The 25,745-nt window shown below is 40.2% G+C and overlaps 1 protein-coding gene across 1 annotated transcript; it reads right to left on the bottom strand.

Annotated features, from left to right (window-relative positions):
• Positions 1-650: 650 nt before the first annotated feature.
• SQLE (squalene epoxidase) lies at positions 651-17,116 on the bottom strand. The gene is made up of 11 exons (XM_027684450.1): positions 16,427-17,116; positions 14,035-14,287; positions 13,570-13,750; positions 11,013-11,109; positions 7,814-7,927; positions 6,040-6,211; positions 5,659-5,754; positions 5,080-5,222; positions 3,876-3,972; positions 3,280-3,367; positions 651-2,515 (listed from the first exon to the last, which is right to left on the bottom strand). Exons 1-11 carry the CDS (start codon positions 16,715-16,717, stop codon positions 2,323-2,325), a joined length of 1,725 nt encoding a protein of 574 aa, XP_027540251.1. The 5' UTR covers positions 16,718-17,116; the 3' UTR covers positions 651-2,322.
• Positions 17,117-25,745: the final 8,629 nt, after the last annotated feature.

The following is a 25,745-nucleotide window of genomic DNA, read 5'->3' as shown; positions in this document are numbered from 1 at the left end:
AAGTTGCACGTAGGTTGTGCTCCTCTCAGATTCTGAACCATGCCTGTGACACAACTTTCCTGGCACGTTGCTTCACTTCGCTGCATATAGGTGTAGAAAATGAAAATCAGGGTTCTTACAGACCATCTGCCCGTGACCATACTGTGGCTTAGCATAAGCTGCTGTTGGATTCCATTTTTGGCCATTTTACCTACAGACATTGCCCACTCACTGCCAGCTTTATTCTTACTCTCAGTTGACTCAAGAACTGCTTCTTTCATGGCACCCAGCCAACACTGTCCAACACTACCTGAAACCAACTCATCAGTAACTTCAGTTAGAAGTTGTGTTGCCTGGTGTCACAATGTTCCCAGTTTGTTTGATACTTCAACATAAGGCCTTCATCTTGTCCTGAGGACAAGGCACGTAGCCATTTGATGGGACTTGTTTTCAGGTTGACCCTTCACATACACATGTGCAAAATTTGTCTCTCTCCCTGTAACTTCCAATAAGTGATTGTTACCCTGATCATCAAGAGACTTAACCAGGCACCAAATTCAAGAAAAGAAAAGAAAAAAGTCCTTACACATACATGCAAATTTAAGCACACTCATATTTCCTGATCAATTAGGATTTAACAAAACTCATTAACCAGAGATACACAACAGAAATAATCTACATATATCGTAACTTTTTATTTAAGTAAGCTGAGGATGTGTATTTGGCTCAGGACTTTTTATCCTTGACTTTAAAGAGACTGACTGCAAATAATATAAAAAAATAGAAAATGTAAAATTAATCAACATTTTCAAAATTGTCACAAATTTTGAAAACACTTGTATAAATTCTGCAAACTTTGTGTACCCTTAAAGGGGCATCATTTAGTTACCATATATAATGATATTTGAAAATATTAGTACTTTACCCTAAAGTTTAAACATAGACATATTCATGATGGGTGTAATTTCAAGAGGGTATCAAAAGTGATCATGGTTAGAAAAATATACATACTTTTGCTTCTGGAAAAGAACAGGTCATATTCATCAAATAAAATACTAAATAAAGTCTCTCCACAGATTTTTTTCACAGTCCAAGATAAAATGTGTTTATACACAGCTTATGCAATCTGCCATTTTAAAGATAGAGTCACAGTTTCACCAGTACAGAAGAACAAAATCTGTTACTGCTTTCCAGACTGTTGGCTGCACCCACATGTGATTGTTTAGGCAAGCCAGGAAAGGAGCCATCCCCAAGTCAATTATAGAAAAGGCAAAGTAAAATGCAGATGCACAAGAACAAAGAAAAGCACACCAATAATGAGAACATTGAGAAGAATAGTGACCAACAGGAATAGATATGAACTCTTTAGTAGCATGCAGCAATTTCTACAGGAAAAATAATCCCACCACACTCCAAGTATTAAAAGGACACTTTCATGGTACTTCTCATTAATTTTTAGAAGTAATATTAAAGATTACTTTACTGTCTACTGGAAATAGCCTGGACTGAATTTGTTTCAGTGGATAAAGTTTGTTGCTGTGCTTCAGTTTGTGGCAGTGTTAAACTTCAGTTGCACACATTCCAAGCAAAACAAATCCAAACTCCCAAGGTTTTAAAAGGAAGCGAGATAGGAAGAAATTTCCAAAAAACATGTGCTTTCAGTACCTGAGTGCACTGCAGTAGCCAACACAGCTATGGTTTGATTATTACTTGTTTAAATGAATTCCAGCGTAAAGAATGAATTCAGAAGAGCAACATGGTACTGGCAACAGTGACTGAAGTTAAAGATATGGTGACACATCAAAATCTGACATCCTTTACAATGTCCTTTTAAGTGCCAACAGGCTAGTATCTTACCTGCAACTGAAACAGAACAGAGGCAAATCCTAACAAAATAACCCAATTCAAGAATGTTACAATACTTCACAGTAATAAAGAAACAGTCTATACAACTACTGAACAGAAAAAGCATGAAGGATAATAGCAGCATATAGTTTACAGTTCTCACTTCTCAGTTTATTAATATTAGTGGTGCACTCAGCAATGGGTAAAGCAAGGAAAGAAATTCTGTCAAAACTGGCAATTATCTACCACATGTCAACACTTAATTATGGTCTTTGTAAACAGCTAACTCCTTTTTGAACTTAAATTGCAAAGAAAAGAATATTTACATATAATATATATGTATATAACCACAAAACCAAAATTAAGTTAAATCCTTATCAAGGAAATTGCATTTTGAAGAGAAGAAAACATAATACAATATTAAATAGTACACGTCCAAAGATTTTGAAGGCATTGTGATTTCCTTGTTTTCTTCCTCCAGTCATTTTCCCCTGGATTTTAGTAGACTAAATACTTCATTTCAGAGTAAATAAGTGGAAATATTATAGAGCAGCTCCGGTAAAGAACAGCTCCACTACTGAAAACTGCTCGAGGTGTGGTGATCCAGGACTCTGACTTAAAGCAAAAATAAACGGCGTATAAAGCCACAGCAAAGAAGTGGCCAATCAGTACCATTGGTTTAGGAGATAACCTGCATTAAAAAAAATAAATATATAAAACAGGTAAATAAACAGAGTCAGAAAGCACTGACAAATTTTCATTTTACAAATAGAGATCTCCACTCAAGATAACACACCCCCTTCTAATTTACGCAGCTCTAGTCCTGCCATCTCAACTAAAAATTACAAACTTGGTTCTCTTGCAGCTGCTCCACACTCTGTGGTCCCTTCTACAGCACAGCCAACACAGCCTGCTGCTTTCTCTTTTCCAGTACTCTGTGTCTGCCTTTATCATCCCTTGGAAGAATATTCTCAACAGGCTCTGCAGTTTCAGCTCTCATTCCAAAAGGAGAAACATAAAAGCACACATTCTCACATGTTCAGAGTAGTATGATTTACTGTGCATTCATTAGTTTCTGAAGGGTCATTCAAATACCTTCATAGCTAGAGATTTCCCTGTTCCTTACAACCTTTTATGAGAGGCCTCATCCTTCACTACTCTCAACTTGTCAAGTAGGGAATGTCTCCAGCAGCTGCTCTGTTGGTCTGGACCCCTCCACCTCATTCAAACTCCTGTGCCACCTACACTAACTTCTCTTCAGCTTTTGGTGGCCTTCTTTACACAGAAAGAAAGGAAAAAAAAAATCATTTAAAGACAGTTTCTAATAAGGATCCAACCCTTAGTATAATCTTAACAACACAGGCTGGTGTGGGCCATTCTCCCTGTGCAGATCTCACAGGGGCTCACGGTGCTCAGCCCCCTTCACATTAACTACTGACAGCACAGTGAACTTACACAGAGAGCAATCCAACAGGACCTGAGACACATTCTCCCCCAAGTCTGAAGTAATGGAAACAGGCTGTCTTTAGCTGATGCAAGGAATCTACAAAATGAATTAAAATGACTCAATAAATATATTCAACACATACCAAAAAATTTTTCTGCCTACACAACATTAAATCCAGGATTTTTGAAGCTGTTGTTCTGTTCAATTCAGCTGGATTTTGAGATGGTTTTATTTAAGGAAAGGATATCCTTACAGAATATCTACATATTTTTGCATTAACTGACACAAGAACAAGTGCTTCCTACTTTTTTCTTTGTGGGGTTTTTCTTTGTTTTTGGGGTTTTTTTTAATACTAACTTCAGACTTGCCTTCACATTGCTAAAACTCATCTACATCCCAATAGAACTAAACAGGCAGAGAATATGAGCTAACTTATTAAAATCCTTTGATTAATATATTTTTAATATATATCAATATACATACATATTTATATATTCATATACACACACAAACACATGGATGCATGGTCAAACACATCCCTTCCCCAGGCATATTTATTTACCAAGTTGTAACTAGTCAGAGGTTATTGTTAAAATATATTTACCATCTCTGGCAGCAAAGAGTTCATAAAGTGCCTGGGCAAGAACATTTACTACAAAAGAATGAGATTTTTTTCTTGACCAGTAAAATGTTCTTTTTGCCTGAAAAATGGAGAAACAAAAATAAAGTCAGTAAAATGGAAGAGCATTCAAAAGATTTCCAAAGAGGTGGCAAAAGTCATGCTCATGGAAGTGCAGAGTGGATTTAGTGATGTGCTAGATCAGTTCAAAGTGAAGTCATTAAGGAATTTTGGAAACTTGTTGAAGTTTGGAAACTTGGAAGCAGTTTAGGCTCCTCTTACACTAAATATAGGGGGGGAAAAAAAGGTAGTTCCAGAGCATACATCCTAGAGTAGGGGGCTGGGGTAGGTTGGGGTGGCTGGGGTAGGTTGGAACTTGAAAGGTAACACTCATCTAGTTCTCTCAGTTGACTGATAATGGAAGTCTGAGGTGACTAGCTGAGATATAAGTATCTGCATTTGGTCAGGCAAGTCCTGAACTGTCCTGACATTTAGGATCCCTCTAAGTGCTTCTCAATTTTCAAATACACTTTTGAATCACCTGTTTGTAGTCTGTAATTATACTATCTGTAATTTAGCCAAGACAATATGCCTAACCCGATGAAAAGCAGTAAACAAATAAATAAGAGCTCTTACTATCTACTCATGAGAATTTTGAGTTTAAATCTCACTGAAAAAATAAACCTTGCGTGAACACTGATGGTACTGATCCTGGGAAAGAAGGATGTCTTCTGCCTTACTACTGTGAGATTAATTCAGTGGACAAGAGGCTCGTGGAGCACTGAGATGTGTCTTGAAAGACTTAGTACACAAGTTCATTATTCTCTAAGTTCCACTCACACAAGTGTAATGGTCCAAACCCACCACATTTAGGACCAATCTGGATACAAATACACTACTAAGACTGGAATATCACTTTATATTAGCAAAGCATTCTGACTGGACACAGCACACCAGTCTCCTTAAGTAAAATATGGCAGGTCTGTAAGCACGGGTTGGAAACTGCTTTTTGCCACACAACCACAGTGCTCCCAAACCACAGCTCCCCTGCTGAATCCCTGGTTTCTAATTATTCTATCCAAACTTTTGAAAACTGCTTTGAAAACTTACTTGCCCGAGTTGCAGAAAACTTACAAATGTGTCACTGAATTGCAGCAAAAGCTGTCTAAAATCCAAAATAAAGAATCACCTTAAGAACATCAGAATCTTCATAAAGGTCTGGAATATCCTGAAGCAAACTTCTCCATATTTTAACATCATTTAAAATAACACTCATTCCTCCACCAGTTAGAGGGTGTCTTATATTATATGCATCTCCTAAAAGAAGAACACCTAGGTAGAAGAGAAAAAACAATGGGATACTGCATGGCCATTACAGAATCTTAGCACTCAAGCCCTCAATTAAAAAAAAAAAAAAAAAAAATCAAACATACTAAGAATTCATTCCCACCAGAAAATAAGATGAATAACACTAGAAATTAAAAAAGAAAAAAACAAAGGAAAAAAACAAAAAGTGTCTTTAAATTAACAGGCTTAAAAGTGTTTTAAAATGATCAAGGTCAAGCTATTTTTTCCCCCACAGGTATACATGTACATGTGTCAAAAAGCACAAACACACTCTTAATTTCCTTTTTTTTTTTAAATGAAGTTTTCTTATAAGTTTTCTGTATAAGCTTGAGCAACTGAGTAAATTAAACTTAGAGATAAAAGAGGCATTGATTTAAAGTCTGGCGTCAATACAAACATTCCAGTTGAAACTAGAACACACCTTTCTTGTTTACAGCTGAAGGAGGCAAGAAGCTGGCTGGCATAGTCCTCAAACGGTCATTCTGAACTGCTATTAAGAATGGTTCCTTTAAATGATCTGCAATAATCAAATATTTTAGTTACAGTACTTAGACTAAGTCAAAAATAACTTGTATGTAACCTATTTTAACCTCTCCTTAGAGATCTAATCCTTCTGGATTGCCAACCTCACCAATGTGAGCTGAATAAACTGCGTGATGTGGAGGCGAGGAAGGGTGTACGGTTACTGGACCAGTAACCGCACATGTGGAAAAGCCCACACAGTTCAATGGATTCAATGAAATGTGTCTTTTTTGGGGCATATTTAAATGTGACAATTACCTAGAAAAGTTTCTAGACTCACCAGGCAGTTGTGGATGAATGTTCTCAATCATGTATTCTTTTAAATTTTTGGGCATTTCCCCTCGAATATCAACAAGGACCCGAGTCTCAGTTGAAGAAATCTTATAGATTAGCACTGGACTTGTCTTAGCTAAAACAAGTTCAGCATAATTAGCTTTAAACTGTGGTGAATCCTTAAAAAGGAAAGAAGACGGAGAAAGATTGAGACTGATTAATGACAGGATACTAAATGTCAGACATACAAAATAATTTTCTAAAATACTTTAAAATAAAATCCTGTATCATATTAAATTTGTGTTATTTGTCTCTTAAATGAAGTGTTTTCAAAAAGAAAGTTCTGAACTTCAGTGTAGCAACAATTCTTCTGCCAATATATTTTAATATTTACGAGAATATATACTACTTTATACATTTGATTTGAATACCTTATCAACATTTAATGCATGCCATTGAAAACCTGTAATACAATCAATGTAGTAGTTTTTGGTAAGATCATTCTGTTTTCTTTTCATAAAGAAAGTGGTGGGAGGGAAAGAAATGCACTAGTCTGAACACAACTACATGGAGACATCAATGGAGGAAGAACTATGGAGTCCTACCTAGTGAGGTCTTAAACAAGATTCCAAAAGTAGAGAAACTTGGGCGGTGCTAACTGAGTCAGGGACCAAAAAATGCTGAAGTTCCTCCAAGTCAGTGTCCCCAGTATAGTGAAAATTCTGTTAATTTTGGTTCATTCTCCTTAATGATTTTTGCTCCCTTAATTATTTTTTGCAGTAGCCACAGAGTGTAAGACCCAGCCAGGATTTTTACCTGGGTTCTCCAACCACCCAGCTACTAACCCAGATTCCTGGTCCGAAACCAGGACACCACCTTCTCTCTTCAAGTTTATACATCCTGAAGGCAAATAGGTACCTGTTTACAAGGTACCACACACCTTCAGGCAGGAGCACAATTTGGGTATTCTCCTGGAGTATAAACTGTAGGTGGTTTGAGTCACAGCTGTCAGCATGATTTCCACTCCCTGAACAAATACTCTAAGTATCGTGAAAAAAGGAGTGTCACCATCTTGAGTACCAGTATCTTTCACAAACCTGTCAAAGCCCCTATATCCAGGGTAACAATTTTACAAACTGGGTTCCAGGTTTACAGTGGTGCCCACTTCCGATCCAGAGCTTAGTGCTAAATAAGACACAGCACTAATAGTGCACATAGCACTGCCTTACATAAGATGCTGAAATGTTTCTTTCTAACAATAAATTTCTGTGAACTGGTCTAGTGAGTTCAGTGCTCAGTTTAAACTAGCTATGTGGAATCCCTAGACATTTTTTTAAACCTTCCCCTGTTCATCAATATGTTTAAGATTAGCATTATACTCCACTCTTAAAACTAGAAATCTAAATTTAACCACAACATCTACCTTAAAACACAGAAAACAAAGCCAAAGCTGGCTCACAGATACTTAAAAGTGTTTTAAGAGTTGAAAATATGATGTGTAACTATACCAAACGTGAAGTCTGATATAGTAAGTTAAACTATCCTAGAGCTGGGATGGAGGATTTATCAACAATTTCATAGAGAAAAACAAAGATCAAAATTTCCAAGCACTCCTCAAAGGGACACAGAAACTGACAGAACAGCTGGATAAATATCTAAAAGCAGAGTTCTAATTGATTCTGTTGGAAAAGGTAATGAACAACAACAAATTCAGTGAAATTCAGACTCACATAAAGAAGCAGTAGCATACTGGCTTATATAGTATTATGCATAAAAGTTACCTTCAAAATGCAACCAACAAAATGGGATGAAACAGTAACTTTACTGGACACCAGGTTTTTCCTAAACTTGGAAAAAAGTCCATCAGCTACAACTGTAAGTGGTGCGTGAAGTTCCTGCAGCATGAAGAAAAAATAAAGATATGACACTGTCAATTTTGCTTCAGAACAGTGAGAAGCAACTCAAGCTCTCCTTTGCAATTGTACATTACATGTTCTACAAAACAATAAACATCTAAGAGGATCACAGACTATACTAACAACATATGTATTAAGAAATACAGTATTTTTTGCCTCCCTCTTATTCATACCTACTTCCTCTAAAAGCTCATCTAATGATATACTCCAGCTTCTTTAGACATGCACTCAGATAACACAGTTATGGGAACAGTGTAGGAACTTGGATAAGAAAAAAAGACAAGAAAGAGGAGTAATTGCTCCCTTCAGCCTGTAATACTCTTCAGAAGGAAAAAAAAAAAAAGAAAGAAATTTTAAATTAAAGAACCATGCATAAGCAACTGAAGAAAACCAAACCAAAGTTTAACAAACTGATATGCAGTAAGCATATAGGATCCTCTTTAAAAGACCAAGCAAGGAACTCTGAGCACTTTCCAGTATACTTAGGAGTTATAACAAATAGTGTATATAGACAAAATACAAATGTGAGTAGATGTTCCCTTCTATCTGCAGCTTTCTCAATGTCAATATATTCAGTAATTGAACTTCAAATGACAATAGATTTACACTGAGCATTAATCTTTGGCCTTCAGTAATCTCATATGCTTGGCAGAAGCAGTAAAATACAGTTTTCCTTCTAAGCTTTCAGGATGTAAGTAACAAGACAAAAAAGGCATGCTGTGTTTCATTAGTATTCCTAGGAAAACTTTTACTATTGGATGGAAGCATCTGGTGAGGCACTATGTGAATGGGTTACTCCAGGAGCACTTGCCTCCAGCATCAGAATGGACTCTGTCACTTCACAGAATCATAGAATATCCTGAGCTGGGAGGGACTCACAAGGATCGTCAAGTCCAACTCCACTTGGTCACACAAACCATAACATCTTCTGCTGTGTGAGGGGAAGTTGGACAAAATCAGATGAGAGTAGATCTGAGTAAAATAATACACATTTTATGGAGTCTGTGCTTATAGAAGTGAGTTCCTGAGTAGAGCTAATGAAACCTCTTCCCTATGGATTCCCAGATTGGATGATTGCAAGCTAATTACTCCTGCAACTAGACCAAAGTCACCTGCCTGTATGGGTTCCCTGGTGTCTAATGAGCTGAACGTTCATGCTACAATTTTTCCACAGTTAACATACTAAACCTTGAGTCTATTCAGCTGCCTGGTTTTGATAAATTTTGTAAGTTGACTTTAACACACCGTCTAATATAAACCTCATTTAAGAGAATAAAAATCTCTTTTTATAGTGGACAAGAGGGATGGAGAGAACAGAAAAACATAGACACACAACACAGATCAGCCTCCTTTCTTTATGAAAGCAGGTTAAGGAACATAAACAGCCTTGGGTTTTGTTTTTTTTACTCAACTAAGAGTTTCCTAGCTGTAAGAACTCACAGGTAGGGAAACATAGCTATGAAGAAATGTTTAATAGAAATTTCTTACACTAGATTTCTAAAATCAAAGGAGTTCTAAGCCAGCAAATGAAACAGCTCTTTCTAGCCACTGAACTTCAGCATTCAGAGCGAAACATGAATTTGTTTATCTCCAGTATACAGATAGAAAACTTAAGTCCTTTAGAACAACACCCATGCTCTCAGGAACTACATAGGTTAAAACACAGGTCACCCTACTGCTGGTGAAGTAAGTAAGTCACACTTAAAATTACATTAACAACATCCATAAATGCAAGAAGCTTAAAAACAAAATTCAAAGCAAAATATACACTATCTTTTTCCACCACTCAAACAAAATAAAACAAAAAACTCCTTCTATGTTGCTGGATCATAAAGCCAATTGGATTCGAGAAAAAAAAAAAACAAAACACCAAAAAACCCCACCCTTCTCCCCCAAAAAAACATCCTCCTCTCCAAACTCCCCATCTTTCTCACACCTATCTGTGATTCAGTGGCTTATTCTATTAGAGTGGATTTCCTAGTATGGTTTTGTTCATTTTACATTACACGTAAGACAGACCAATGAACGGGACTTGGAACTCCCTCCTCCTCCAGCTACCTCAAGAGGGGTCAAGGACGTTGTAACCTCTCTCTTACAGCTTCCTACTTGCAGTACTTTGCCATCAAGTGGGCTGAAATGCCACTTGTCCGAGGTAAGTCTAAAACCAGCTTGCTCTCTCATGGCTTTGGTAAGTACTTTTAAAAGGCTCTCTCACATATGGTTTTATGCTATTACTCCTTAAGTATGAAAGATATTGTTGTAATGCTCAGGGCAGGATCTTCCAGCTACTCAGGAGTTTTCTCCATGTACTATGAAGGGCAGCAGGGCATAGGCAGGAGAGTCCCATCTTCCCCATCACAGCACATCTGAACATCTGCCTACATAACTTTAGGCAGCAAAGGAATTTCAAAGTCAACAAAGAAGCTTAAAAACTTGGTTTTTTTCTAAAGAGTAGGCAGTATACCCACAACTTCAGCACAGAGGTCCTATCCAGACTGCTCTTTCCTAAAGTTTTTAAGTTCACACAGTTTCACAACATTTAGTCAGCAATTTAGCATTAGTTGATGCAAAGAACATTAATCAAATCAGTGATACAATTAAAATAGGCCAGAACTCTCTGTCATCCAAGAAATGACTGGATAGAGCTTTCGCTATGAAGAGGTAACTTATTTTCAGTCCCCCGCTAGCTGGTGGATGTATATGTGGAAATGTAGACCATTACACACACTCAAAGCACAAATCCTAATATACTGGGGTTTTTTCACCAAGAATTCTCAAAAGATTTTAAACTCTAGACATATGAATATTGAAACAAATAATGAACTGAATTCTCCAGAGACACTGAAAACAGAAGCTGCATAACAAGTTATAATGAGAATTCCCACATTCCAGGACTGTATTTACTAGAAAGTAATCTCTCTTCATTAAAGCTTTTGCTTTCTTGATAACTGCATTATTTCTGCACCAGTGCTCTGAAACACAAGTTTTAAAAAAATTATATATGTAAATCAACCCTCAATTTTCTCAATAGTTTAACAAAGATCATAACAGAAAACTGTCTTACCTTAGTGTCTCCAGTTTCTTTGTCCTTGTACTGAACACCCACGACACAGTCATCTTCCTCAAGCAACTGTAACACAGTCCCCTCAATGAATTTGGCACTGAAATGGAGGGGTTAAAACAGAAGAGGATTAATGATGCCAACATTTCAAGGCTCTAGACACAGAAGAAAAAACCAAATTTTCACTAATCTTGTCTCTGCCGACACAATTTGTTTAAAACTTACAAGGAAGTGTTCTTGCCACTTTCTGAAGCCAGATTAAATGTCAAAAGGTGTTGGTCATTAATTTCAGTTCAACATTACCTTTGGTTTAATACCTGAATATTCTAAAAACTGTGTGCTTATCTTAAACACTCTGCCACTAAGAAGAATCTCCCCCTGTGCTTCAGGTGCTTCATGGCCAAGTGGGAGATGCTGAGAGGAGTTTCACATCTAATAATGGTCAGAAATCTGGCAGCTGACCGAGTCATCTCAGTGAAGTGGTGGGAATTGCTGACAGTGCAGGTGAGACCTAACTCCAAGGAGAATTAAAGAGCAAGATCAGCAGCACCTAAATACTTAACATGTACACTAGATAAAGGTGAGGCACTTAATTCTCAGAAGAGTCCAAACTAATCTAACCTGTTTAGGACACAGATGTCTAGGTTGGTAACTCAGGAATTCAGGATACATTTGGTATTGGTTTTGGGGTTTTTTTTGCTAATTATGCTTTTAAAGTTCTGCAGACACTTCTCTTTGAACAAAGTGTCCCTTTCTTCTACCTCCCAACCAGAGCTCTTTTGGGTTCAGAAATTAAATCCCTGCAAACTTACATCCCTTGTTGGGTTTGAGCTGTTAGACTTGATCACAGCAGTTCAGACTTAGCAGCTCGAAATGGGACACTGTCTCTCCCTCACAAATATTCCCTATTCAGGTGAAATTCCATGACTTGGAGAACTAAGCTAAAGGTCCACATGAGAATACAACAGCTTGCCATTTCAGGCTCTCAGAAGGAATACAAACAGTTCAATTTATGTCTTTTCTACATGCCATCCAGCATGGAAATTTCAGAACAGATCATGACTGGCTTGATTTGCCAGGCAACAGGCACTGTGGCTGTAACAAAACATAAATGGTTAAGTATGAGTACACTGACAGAAACTTCAACAGCAAGGGAACGCAGCAGCATGACAGTGAAACAGAGCTCTGCAGATCCTATCAGCTCTAAATTTCTTTTATAGTTGTCATTTCTGTTACCTATATAAGTGCTCACTTCTTTTTCTGGTTCACACCCAATATAAATCAGTTCATAATCATACAGAATTAGTTTACTGTTACAAACTTATGATCTGCTACCTCTTACCCAGAAAGATTAATTTTACTCATCTGAAATGAATTCATATTGCCTAGTACTTATAAAGAGGATATATTAATCAGTAACAATTATCCCCTGTATTTTCACAAGCTTCGAGATGAAAACAAAACTTCATGGCACTATTAAGAGTTCTTGCTCTTTCCTCCATCTAAACACGCAGTTTTCTATGCTACAATTCAAATGGCAAAGAAGCATACAAAAAACAGTCATTAATGAGTGTATAGAAAAAGGGGAAAGAATTTAATTCAAGTCACAAACGTTAATTTTTTTAAAGTTTTTGCTTCCAAGAGTCTGTACAGCTACTGGAGTTTTCTGCAAGTTGAAGAAACAGGTAACCAAATTTCACTGAACTTGTAGCTTCAACAAGAAGGCTTTAGTCTTCAGAGCTAGTGAACACAATTGCTATTAATTTTAACTGTACTACAGAGCTGTTAACTTTTAATGCTGCTTTCAGTAATTCATATGATATAACAGATATGACAGGAGAGAGCAATTTTCCAGCTCAGAATAAAAATATGTTAGGTAAAAGTATGATAATACCATATTTCCCTTCTGAGGGGACATATGGCACTTAGCATATTTTTCGGGGAAAAAATTATTTAGGTGGGAAAAAAGACAACATGAAAAAAATGAACATGCAACATGCATGCAAAAACTTGTTTTCTGGCATCACTGACAATGTCAGTGGAAGACATACATGATCCTGCCCGTTGCAGGAGGGTTGGACTACATGACCTTTACAGATCCCTTTGAACACAAACCACAAACTAAGAAATTATGCCAGATTTGCCACTCACATCTTGGCCAAAGAAGTTCTGAGCATTGCTCACCAAGAAGAGGTCACTGCTTCTGGTAAAATGCCAAACCCAAGAATCAGCACAAGAGAATCAACCCTTCAACCACGAACTGTTCCCCCACACAGATGCGTCAGTACCTTGCCTAATATTTAAAGCCTATATTCCCTTAGTTTAAAGAGTTACTTGTCCCAAAGGGTAGTGTATATATGATATATGTGATGTATATGTAACTTATGAACTTGTCTACAGAAAGCAGAATGAGTAACTATAGCTGCTACTTTCTCTTACTCTTGTTCATTGCAGCCCTCCCTGTTGGGACAGAGGAAAATGGTTAAGGAATCTCATGGATGCTGGGAACAGTGTTTTTGAATCTCTGGATCCCAACTGTGCTGTTCACAGCGTGACTCACTTGGGCTCTGCCATAGCTGCCCTTCGGAGACCCATGATGAACTGGCCATGATGAAAAGATCTTCCACTGGCCACACGTCCATCTTCAGATGTTGGATAAGGAATCTCAACCTCTGACTTGCTCTCTAGGTCATGAATTATGTAACCATTTACCACTTGTGAATCAATACCTTCTACTGTATCTGCAAAATATAAGCCAACATATGAGTTTAAAAAAGTCTTTAAGAAAGCTTAATTATGTATTAAAGGAATTTCTTTACATAGGGTCCAATTTTCTTAAAAAAACATATTAAAAGACAAGTGTTTTCAAAATAGCAAACTGGAAATACACAAGCAATTATAATTCAAATGTAAAGCACAAATATTATTTCTTAATTTTTCTATGTAGGTGTGCTTTCACTAAAAACTTTATTGGGTGTACTAACTGTTGTGTTACACATATATATACATTTTGAATTGCACTTACCTTCAAGACCCAAGTCTCGAAGAGCATGAAATCCTCCAGGTTGCAACAATTCTCCAACTATCCTGTCAGGTTCTTTCAGATCCCTCTCTATCACTGTCACCTTTCTTCCATCCCTTGAAAGCACTGTCGCCAAGGAAGAACCAAGGACGCCTGATCCCACAATGATAATTTCTGGATCATATTGAGGCGATAATGTTGTATTTGGAGCGGTCTCTGTCAAATACACATCTGAGAAGCTCACTTCTTTTTTACCCTTTAGAAAACAAAGCCAACAAAGTTACACGTGCTGATGTATCTGTACCATAACCTTGTCAGAGGGCTGACTTTGAACTAGTTCTACTCTGAGCCAGGGACTGAATATCAGTAGGTGGAGAGCATCTTCCAGTTTAGTTTTGCCTGAAATTAAATCCATCATACTCTACAATGCAAAAAAAGTACAAGAAGAGAAAAGAAAAACCAACACCCCTGCAAACAAAATCAAGACCCTTGCTTAAAACTGCCCTGCTGATCAAAGACAAACCACTAACATAAGTGTCAGAGAGACTGAAAGTAGCTATAAAAGACAGTAAGACAAGGCAGACCCATATTCTTATTCTTTAAAGTAAGACACTGATGCCTTCATGCCAGGGAACCACTCCCACATGGAGGCCTTAGCGCTTTGCAAAGAAAAAGGTATCAGATTTACTGGAAAATGTATTTCTCTGGAAAACATATTTCTCTTTAATTTTACTTGTAACTAAACCTACCTAAGTACCATAATAACGGCTTATGGTAATACTCAGCACGGAAAAGGATCAGCAGAAGCAGCTACCTGGGAAACGTTATTAAGAAGTGGTCCTGAAATGAAAAGTCATCTGATAGTTAAAAGTATAAGGAAAAACACCCTTCACCTACATTTAAAACTGTTAAGAATTGACACACATTGGATTGGACACCAATGAACACATAAACTGGTACCTAAAGATGAAGACCAGCTATGCTATAGAACCTTCCCAACAGCATCTAATCACATACACTTCAAAGTGAAAAAAAGGGCAACTTTGTAAGGGCAACTCCAGTGCAAAGCTGCAAGTCATTTCTCCAGCTGGTAGAAGAGAGTTCAATTCACTCTTTCACAAATGCCTTGGTACTGCAGTGCTGACAGTGGTAAAAATACGATTGCATCAGTGAAACAAATGCCCAGAACAACACTGACACTAGAATTTCTAGTGGCATAGTGTCATGTTTATGTCTCCAGTGCAGCAAGGGAGTGCAAAACTAACTATCTGAATTCAGGTAATAGAAGAAATTGGGGTAAAGGCAGGCTTTACCAGAAAAACAAAATAAAAATCCAGAACCTTTGACTTGCAGCCAAAAACAGTTTCATATTCTTTTGTGCAAGGGGTCAGTGCTCACATGATAACACCCAGAAGTACAAAGGACGGTAGCCAAACAGTGCCAGCCACAGATGTACTGGATATACATGTCCTGTCCATGGTCTTGGACGGCAGGACTCCAGCTAAGCTCCAGGCAGCAACTGCAGCTCTCCACCATTCCACAGCAAGGCCCATGTTGGGCTCAAGAGAACAGACTGTCTGAGCTCTGGTCCCGCACCTATTGTACAAGCAATAGTTCAGCAATAATTTCCATGTAAATCTATGTGCAGTTGTCTAAACAAATGTGATTTATCCACAAATATTAGGAAGCTGATCACAGAGCCACAGAACGGCTGAGGTTGAAAAGGGTCTTTGGAGGTCATCTGGTCCAAAGCCCCTGTTCAAGAAGGGTCAGAGCAGACTGGCCTAGGACATGTTTTGGATACCTCCAAGGCTGGAGACTCAGCCACCTCTCTGGGCAACGTTGCAGTGCTCAGTCACTGTAAATAGTGGTTCCAGATCTTCAGAGCAAACATCCCATGTTTCACTCTGTGCCCATCTCCTCTCGTCCTGTCACTGGGCATCGATGAAAAAAGTCTTGGCTCTTTGCACTCTCCCTTCAGGTATTTACAAACATTGATATACATTTATATAGACATTGATAAAACCTCCTCGAGCCTTCTCTTCTCCAGGCTGAACAGTAGCTCAGCCTTTCCTCAAAGGAGAGATGCTCCAGTCCTTCATGTTTATAACAGAATGGCAACTGAAGATATTTTTCTGCAAGTATAATAATCTTTTAATACAAATCTTTCTTCAAACACATTTGATTTGACTCCACAGAACCCTTGGTGTATCACTTAAGTTTCACTGTTTCTTTTGCCATCCAAAACTAACACAAAATATGACAAATCAGACACCCAGCATCTAAAGACAAACCCTCTCCACCCCTTTCTTAGCTCTTTTTCCTCACCAGGGCAGAGGGGGTCAGTGGCCAGAGGGACCTTGGACCCCACGTGCCCCGTCTGAATCAAACTCACCTTTCTGGATTTGGGTTGTTCGACTTGTTGAGACCCCGGGGTGGGTTTGGCCCAGAAAAATCCAACAAGCGGCAAAGCTGAGAGCACACCAGAGAGCATCCCCAGGTGTGACTTCTGCTTCTGCTGCTGTCGCTGCCGGGGCCCCCTGAAGTGGTACCTGTAGGACAGCAGCAAGCCGAGCGAGAAAAATACCAACACGGAGAGCAGCACCTCCTTATTAGCGTAAGTCATGAGGTCTCCACACTTTTTATACACGTAGATGAAGGAGGCGATGCCCAGAAAGGTCCACATCGTGAGGGTCACTGCTCCCGGCTGTTCCTCCAAAGCTTCGCCGTCGATAGCCCAAACCGGGACTTCGTGCAAGGGATGAAAAAACGTATATACAGAAACGAGACAACTTCCTTTGCAATGGAAGGGAGATCTCAATAGGAAAACTGGGAGACCCACAAGAGGGACAAGCCCCAGGAGCCTGGACAGAGGTTCCGAAACCTCAAAAAAAAAATTGAAAAAAAATAAAACGTCTTCTTAAGAACCCCTGAGCTCTGCGCGGCTCCTCACGGACACACGCGATGCCGGAGGAGCTGGAGCTCGTCCCGCCGCCCCCAGGTCGCCGCTGCACCGTGCCCAACCCCGCTCAGTGCCGGAGCCCTCACGCCCGGGGTTTAGGGCGGGGCGGAGGAGGATGGCGCACGCCCGGCGGGGCGCGGCTGATGCTCTACCTGCCCGCGTCAGGGCGCCCCGCAGCCGCCTTACGGGGAGGAAGATGCGGCGCTGCCCGGCCTGGTTCCCGCGACCCCCACGCCAGGAACGGGGAGGATCGGGAGTCCAGGGGGGATCGGGGGTGAACGGCGGGACGGCCCCGCGGGAAGGGCGGCCCCCCGGCCATGCTAATGAGCAACGGCCGCCGCCGCCCCGCGGGCACCGCGCGCCCGGGCCGCAGCCACGCCGGCCAATCGGCGGCGCTATGCCGACATGGCGCTATGGCCGCCGGCCAATCGGAGCGCGGCGAAGGCGGGGCTTAGGCCCGCCGGGCGATGTGACGCGCGGAGGGCGGGACGGCGTTACCGTGGTGACGGGATGAGGGGCGGGGCCGCCGCGGCGCGCTCTGAGGGGCGATGGGGGCTGAGGGCAGCGGCGGCGGCACTGCGGGGTGCACTGCTTGGGTGGGCACGGACAGTAAAACTCACCGGGGAAGTCATAGAACCATGGAATGATTTGGGTTGGAAGGGACCCTAAAGACCGTGTAGTTCCAGATGCCCTGCGGGGGGCAGGGACACCTTCCACTAGTACAGGTTGCTCAAAGCCCCATCCAGCCTGGCCTTGAACACTTCCGGGGATGGGTCGTCCATAACCTCTCCAAGCAGCCTGTTCCAGTGTCTCACCACCCTTACAGTAGAGAATTTCTTCCTAATACCTAAATCTATCCTCTTTCAGTTTAAAGCCATTTCCTCTTGCCCTGTCACTCCATGGCCTTGTGGAAAGTCCCTCTCCAGCTGTCTTGGAGCCCCTTTAGGTACTGGAAGTGCTCTAAGGTGTCCCCTAAGCCTTCTCTTCTCCAGGCTGAACAGCCCCAACTCTCTCAGCCTGTCTTCACAGGAGAGCTGTTTCATCCCTCTGATCAACTTTGTGGCCCTCCTTTGGACTCATTCCAATGGGTCCATGTCTTTCTTGTGTTGGACTCCCCACAGTACTCCAGGTGAGTACTCACCAGAGCAGAGCAGAGGGGCAGAATCACCTCCCTCAGCCTGCTCCCCATGCTGCTGGTGATGCAGCCCAGGATGCAGCTGAGTTTCCTTTTTTAGCGCTGAGCTCCTCAGGGACACACACATCGGGTCCTCCCATTTCTCTGAGAGGGACCTTCCTTGGGCTGTGTGCTGGTGGTGGTGCAACAATATCGACCATGTCTGTCTATCACAGTATAATGATACTTTAAAAGCAATGAAGCTGTGAAACACCACAGGACTCCGGGAAGAAGTGGTGAAAGAGTGAGCAAAACCAATCACAGGCGCATGGAGTGAAAGGAGGTAAGATCCTTGCTTGCAGTGGTAGAATGGAGTAGATTTACAAGAGGGGGGAAATGTCTGGTAGTTTCTCAGTAAAAAGGAGACTGAAACCAGTTTGACAAAATGAATACAAGTGAAAACAGGAGCTAGTAAGAGAAGTGGCTTTGGTTTATTCATCAGATTAGTCGGTTCAGGCTAAAAGTAAAGATCTTGTGAGCTAAAGAGATCTAACATAGGTTTTTCTATATGGTAAAGGCATGGGGCTCATCTAACAGTGATGGTTATTCCTTCAACAATGACGTGAATTCTGGAGCAGCAGAAGCATCCAACATAATAGACAACTACCTGTAAAAACATGTTCACAGCAGGAACTGCTTTTCTCAAGTTTGAACAAGGGTTATTACAGCTGTCAGCGAGTTTATATTTAAACCACTTGAGACTGAGCCTCTTAAATACATGTGTACTTGATTTCCTATGTTCAGTTTGCTCATGGTCCTTTTACCTGCTAAAGAGGCCTTTTCCTTATGGTCTGAAAACCAAGTTAAACAGTGTTTAACCCTTCTGGGCATTTCATGCTAGAGACCAAACACAAGAAGAACCATAGCCTTCGAGTTACTGGAACCAACACAAACCTAAGGACTAGGTTGACATACATGAATAACAGCTGTTGAAAATTAACACCAGAGTAATGCAAGTGCATAGTCAGAACTGTACCAAGGACCAGAACAAACTGAAGTGGCTAATAGAAAGAAGGCTGATGGTTAAGAAAACAGACTAAAGCAGAATTCTGTGAATGAAGATAATGGTATGATGATTTTAAGACTAGAGTAAAATTGCTTCTCCCCCCTTTAGTGCCAACTGCCCAAAACCCTTCTTTACTCCCTGAGGATCCTGCTTGATGCAACTGTGAAGTTATTTGTCAACTTGGCCACAACAGATATGTGTAACTCACTGCAGAACATGAACTTTCTAATATGTCCAAGTCACCCTGTAGCCACTGTGCCTGAGCCAGAGCAGAGGGCAGCAGTCTATGGGTGGTACGGGAAGGAATGAGTGTAGGTGTCTCTTCGGCTGCAGGCTGTAATTAGATCCTATTAGGTGACCAAAAAACTGAATGATTGTTCTTCTTCCACCCCGAGAAATTGCCTACTGTTGATTAAATACTCATGCAAAATTTCTTTCAAGATTATGTAACCTGTGAGTCATTTCTCTTGATTCTTCTATTTGGAGTGGTTACTGGGAATTGAAGTGGTTACAGAATTCTGACAGATGCATCTGTTTGAGGCTCGGATGCTTTCAGAACATTGCCGTATTTCCAGCCAAGACATTGGAAGTGGGTGGCTCCCCGCTACTTCTTCACTTACTCTCCTGGCTGTGGTGAAGAGTCTGACATATTTTCATTTCTTTGTTCACTGTAAGAGCTATCTTTCATTGCTTATGTTATTGTAAATAAGGTATTTCTGTGGATAGGTAGGTAGAGCTACTGATTTTTTGCCATGGCCTTATTTTCCAGCTTTATGATTTATATGCATTCTTGAACTTGGTTAACAATTTTGTTTCTAGAATGAGAAACTTCAGGCTTCACTTGTGTTACCCTGTCAATATGACTGCTGTGGAAAATCTTTTTATGATTTAAATCTCACAGTGGCAAATATGAAAAGGCTGAAGCAGGAATTTCTAAAATTCCATAACAACTTCACAGTTAGGAAATAAAGACTCCTGAAAAGATACTGGACCTGACCAGATTTTTCTCTTAACCCTTCTTCAGAAGCAACTTCACTCAGCGAAATGCTATTTTCAGACTTGGACAACCAGCAGTTGGCAGAGCAGTAGTGTGATGTTGGAATAACCAGAAATGGTTGGCTGAACTTCAGGGTATAAAAAATAAATCACTTGATGAAGCCTGCCTGTTGTGCAGAAGCAGGCATCATCTGTGCCATCTGAATGTGCAGACCCATAAAACACAAGTCATGCCCCTGGTTCATGGTCACAACTGCCCCGGGAGCACAGGCTTCAGGACCAATATCTGAGGTGTCACTGACAGTGTGTGCATGAGACTGACCCTTGCTGCCCAAGGACGTGCTACATGTGGCATGGCACCTGCTCTCCCTGTGCATCCTGGTTGTTAATCAATTATTAATAGTCATCTACTTGCACTGACAGACTGATGGAGCAAGTCTGGTGTGTAGACTGAAAGATTAAAGAAAAATATCTGTCCCTGTGTTTCACTCATCATTGTGAGAAGAAGCAGAGCGTGGTAAATTTTGCAAGAGGGGTGGTAGGAGTCCTGAAGACTGAGAAGGATGATTATATGAATCTGCAATTACTCTGAAATAGAGATGCTTTGAGCTTTGAAGCAAGAGGCTACTTGCATAAAAAGCTGTAATGATTGTGTATGTATCAGTGGGTGTGTGAAGAAATAAAAAATTGCTGTCCTTCATGTGGGGATTTTATTGAGAAGTTGGGTGGTTCAATTCATTTTTCTAACAAAGTAGTGCAGTGCAGCTGGATATTTTCAAGACTGATCACAATGAAGAACTCTGCAGATGTTTTCAGAATGTTTTTAATGAATGTCAGAAAAAAACAGCTTAATGTCTGAACAACAGCAAAAACAATAAATATATATGTAATGTATGAACTGGAATTCTGCTATGAAGTTTAAAATATTATACAGCACATCATGAAAGTTCATCCTGATGACATACTGTATTTATAAGGTGTACCAAGGGATGTTTAGCAATATTTTCTCTCTATCCCAGCAGGAAGATAAGTGAAATAATTTGTCTCTTATTACTGCATAATTAGGGAATTAAAGCCACTAGGTTTTATGCTCTTTGCAGTTAGGTAGTACAGAATATTTAAGAGGCCATCTCTCTGGGGCAAAGCTGTAATTCCTGGGGAGTCCAGGCAGTAATTTAAAGTTATTTGGGCTTGAGAAACACAGGCAACATGTGGGCTATGGTGTAGCCAGTGGCCACATAGCCTGTGGCAGCCCCAACAACTACACCTGTAAGCACTTGTCCCCTTCTTTGTTCTGTTTTCTGTGTAAGGCTATGATTATGCTGCCCATTTTTCTATCATTTTATCTCAGATTGCACATGGTGATTTTTCATATACTATCAATATGTTTACCTCTTTTTCTTACTATTTAGAGTGAGTTGGTGTTCAGTCAATTATAGCTATAATCACAAGTCAGATGACTGGGATGGAAGGATGGAAAGGGAGAGGCTAAATCATTATTTTAAAAATTACAATGCTCACACCAGCTCTGACAGAGCTTTGTGTTTTTCTCTGATTTGGATGACATGTTTCATAGACACTTCCTAGCTGTGCCTTACTGAAGACAGCAAAATGTTTTCACAAGGCACTACAGTCTTCAGGCTTATGGGGAGAAGGTGGCGACATAGGACTAGGGTTAATATAGAGTAGACAGGCTACAGATAATGAGAAAGGAAAAAGAGATTGAAGAACCAGAAGACAGAGGCAGGGTGGAGAAGCATATCAACGTTACAGTGGCATTTGTTAAAAAAGGCTTTCCTTTTGAGCAGTTACACAGCACTGAAGAGAAATGCAGCCTCTGTACTGCCTTATCTCCATATGCAATCCAAACAGATTCTCTTTATGAACCCCAGAGGCTGCTTCTCTCTGTTGTTTCCTCGGTGAATAATTTGTTTCTACATAGGTGGAGCTCAGATTCACCCAGAAGACAATCACATCTTCAAGTTCAGTGTGTAGCAATGCTGAAGTGAGAGGTGAACTAGTTCTATAAACAGAAAAGCTGCTCATATTTGTGAATTCCCATGAGGTGGAATAGCAAATTACACATCAACAGTAATCCATCCATGCACTAGAAATTGAGAACAGGTGAGTTCTGGAGGGCAGATAGAAAGGACAAGCCAGAAAACCAGAAGGGAAGAGCAGAGAGAGCTTAGCACATTAAAAAAAATAAAAATCTTACACGACAGGAATTAATCCACATCGACTCTGCCATGAGTGAACTTTTCCTGCTGCTGAGCAAACTTACTTACTAGAGCACAGGTCTGATGAGGAGTGCCTGAGAAAGGTGCGGGTGTTTATCTTGGAGGAGGCTCAGGGGAGACCTTATTGATCTCTACAACTACCTGAAAGGAGGTTTTAGCCAAGGTGAGGTCAGTCTCTTTTCCTAATTAGCAAGCAAGAGGATGAGAGAAAATGGCTCAATTGCACCAGGAGAGATTTAGATTGGATATTGCAAAAAATCTCTTCACAAAAAAGGGTTGTCAGGCTGGAAGAAGCTGCCCAGGGAAGTGGTGGAGTCACCAATTGTGGAAGTATTTTATTTAAAAGATATGTAGATGTGGTACTTACAGACATGCTTTAGTGGTGGGCTTGGCAGTGCTGGGTTAATGGTTGGACTCAATGAACTTACAGATATTTTTCAATCTCGATGATTCTATTCTATGTTTTCCAAGAGAGTTAATTGCTACATACTAAATTTCTCATCACTTCATAACAAAAAATACTGCTTGCCAATAAAAGTGTTTCCATATAAATCACTTGGCATCTATAAATGTCTAAGATAGGTGAAGTTTATGACTTAAAATTATGGCTTGGAAATATCGGTAAAGATAAGGACAGTCTGAAATTACAGACTCTGGAAGGGCACATTACAGCAAGATACTCAACCTACAAAACCTGGAAAGAATCCACACAGCTACCAAGTTCCATTTAGCAGGTTTTTTGGTTCTTTGGTTGGTTGCTTTGTAAATTAAAAATTGTCTCTCTAGACTGCAGGAGCATGTGATAAAAACTTCTGAAAATTTATTGTTTTTTCCCTGCCATCCATCTTCCCTGTTTCTTTTCAGTCTTTTCTGCATCTACTCTAATTTTTCATTAGGGGGTGCAATTGCTTCTTAATCTTCAAAAACTGGAAAAAGTACTCATGGGCAAAGTAGTCTTTTGGACTGAAGACCTGAATATTTTCCCTCTAAGTCCAAGCTTAATTTAGTGGCACTTCACATCTCTTCTTTCACCTCCTTGAGGATACTGATCTTTACAGTGATTCACCTTGACCGGATGAGGGTATCAGAAGCCAATTTGTTTAGATAATATTTATTTTCTAAGCAAAAACTCTTCAGACAAGATAAAAACAATTGAAGAGCCAAATTCAATAATTTTTTTAAATGAAAATATGTAACAAATACAGAGCTACTGGAATAAGCATATGCTCACTGCCCCTCATAAGATGCCCTATAGTTCTTTACTTTTCAGAAGAACATCAACCAGGTGGGGAGGGGCTGACCTCCACTGCCCTGTGGAGCAGAGACATCCTCAGTGTTGCTGAGTTGCTGTCTTCTGATCTCCTGATTTCTTTAATATCTTTCGTTTCAGAATTCTCCTCTAACCCTTATGCTGCCAAGCGTTAGAATTTCAATGTTTCGCTTCTATTTATTTGTCTTAACCTGGTGAGAATTCAGTTCATGTATTTTTTCACATCTTAATAATATTTTTTCAAAGTGACTGAAATTCACTCAGCTGTGCTATATCAAGCTTGGCTTTGCATGAGAGATGGAATCCTTAGGTGAAAGGCTGCTCTGCCTTTTCACTTGCTCTTCCTCCACCTGTACCTCAGAGGAAGCTCACTTAGTCTCTCTAAGATGGCCTACTCAGGTACCCGTAACTTGACTGCTACAATGGTAAACAGACAGCTGCCCAAACTGCTGCTTATCTCCACCCTTCTTCTCTGCCTCACCTCCTCTAAATGGTGACTGCTGAATATCCTCCTCCAGCTCTACCTCTGCTCTTGCATCTTCCACACACTTTTGTCAATGCCAAGTCTATGTCCCATGGATTCTGTCTCCTCTAGCTTAGGGCAGATCCCTGGCTCCCAAATTTGTCCTCCTACAAATAAGACTAGGCTGGTTTTCAAGAATGCCAGCTTCTTCCAGCTTGATCAAGGCTGATGAGCAGAATCAGGCTTGCTAATGGTCATTCCTGGTTTGTCTCTTCCTCTGGGGAGAGGTTGTGTCCCTTGCAAATGATGTGTGGGGCAGGCGATGGACAACCTCCACAGAGCCATTGAGGAAGTCAGGCTTTGTGGAGCTGCTGCCTACTACAGCTAGCCACAAACAGAGATGCTGGTGGAAGGCCAAGAGGACTCACACTTGAGTTGGGCAACCTCCCTTCCCTGTCTTTGTCACTGAGGGAAAACCATGGTGGCTAGCAGGTACACGGCAAGGACTGGTGGGATAAGCAGTATCTCCAAGAGTGCTCTACCAACGGTAGAGTGTGGTCACTCTCTAGATGTTCTGGAGCCCCACTGTCAAAGCGTAGATGAATATTCCTACGTTAAACCCTTATAGGAAACGCTTTAACAGCATTTGTGGCCTACTACAGGACTCTGTACTTGTGTGTAATGAGCTGATAGTTACCTCTAGTGGGAGAAAAGCCCATGTGCCTTTTTTCCAGACCAGGAGTTTCAGATACAGTTACTGCATTTCCCACTGCAACCTCTTGAAATAGGTCTGAGTTACAACAGCTGTCAGGTGCCATAATCTCCAGGACAGCAGAGATAAACAGCAATCATCTACTTTTCAAAAGGAGAATGGAGTGCATAATAAATACAAATGTATTGCAGGGGAAACATAAACATCAAGAAACATAAACACACCAGATTTACCTTAAATAACACACATTTCCCTAAAGGTACAAACTCAAGTTTGTTTTTCTTAGCTAAAATTGGGGTGATTTTCAAGAATGCTGCTTGCTTTCAGCTTCCATCAGTGCTGGACAAATCAATACGTATTGGATTGTCTGGAAATTATCCCCACAGGACCCTGAAGTTGAGCTTTTGATTCTGCAGGCAAACAGCTATCACAGTGTCCTGATTACAGAAGTACTTCTCTACGTAGTACACAGCAGTGAGAAAAAGAATGGAGTTGCATTAAAAATCAACATGTAAAATGGATTTTACAAGACAAGCTTTAGAATTTCTGATTTCAAACTTGCAGGTTTGGAAAAAACCCTCACAAAGTATTTAGGGACAAAATGTAGGAAAAGGAGTTAAATATGGATTTAAGTACTGCTATGGGTTGGTGCAGTTGTATGGGAACAGTGCTGGCTTAAGTGAGATCTGTAGTTTTGACTCAGTAACCTTCCTTGTAAAAAAGGGATATCTGGGTTTCTTACCTTTCCTATAAAGGCATGGGAACAAATTCTATTGTTAGGTGCTGCTGTATTTCTTTCTAGTGCCAGATTTGGTTTCCTATTATCTCAAAAGCTGAAGTGACTGATAAAATATTTTCAATTGTTTACTTCCATACATTTTATTATCAACT

Source organism: Neopelma chrysocephalum, unplaced genomic scaffold, assembly GCF_003984885.1.
Source record: "Neopelma chrysocephalum unplaced genomic scaffold, ASM398488v2 Primary Assembly neopelma1_66, whole genome shotgun sequence".
NCBI classification, from domain to species: Eukaryota; Metazoa; Chordata; class Aves; order Passeriformes; family Pipridae; genus Neopelma; species Neopelma chrysocephalum.
The sequence above is the reverse complement of the archived record's forward strand: the minus strand, read 5'-3'. Positions and strand labels throughout refer to the sequence as shown.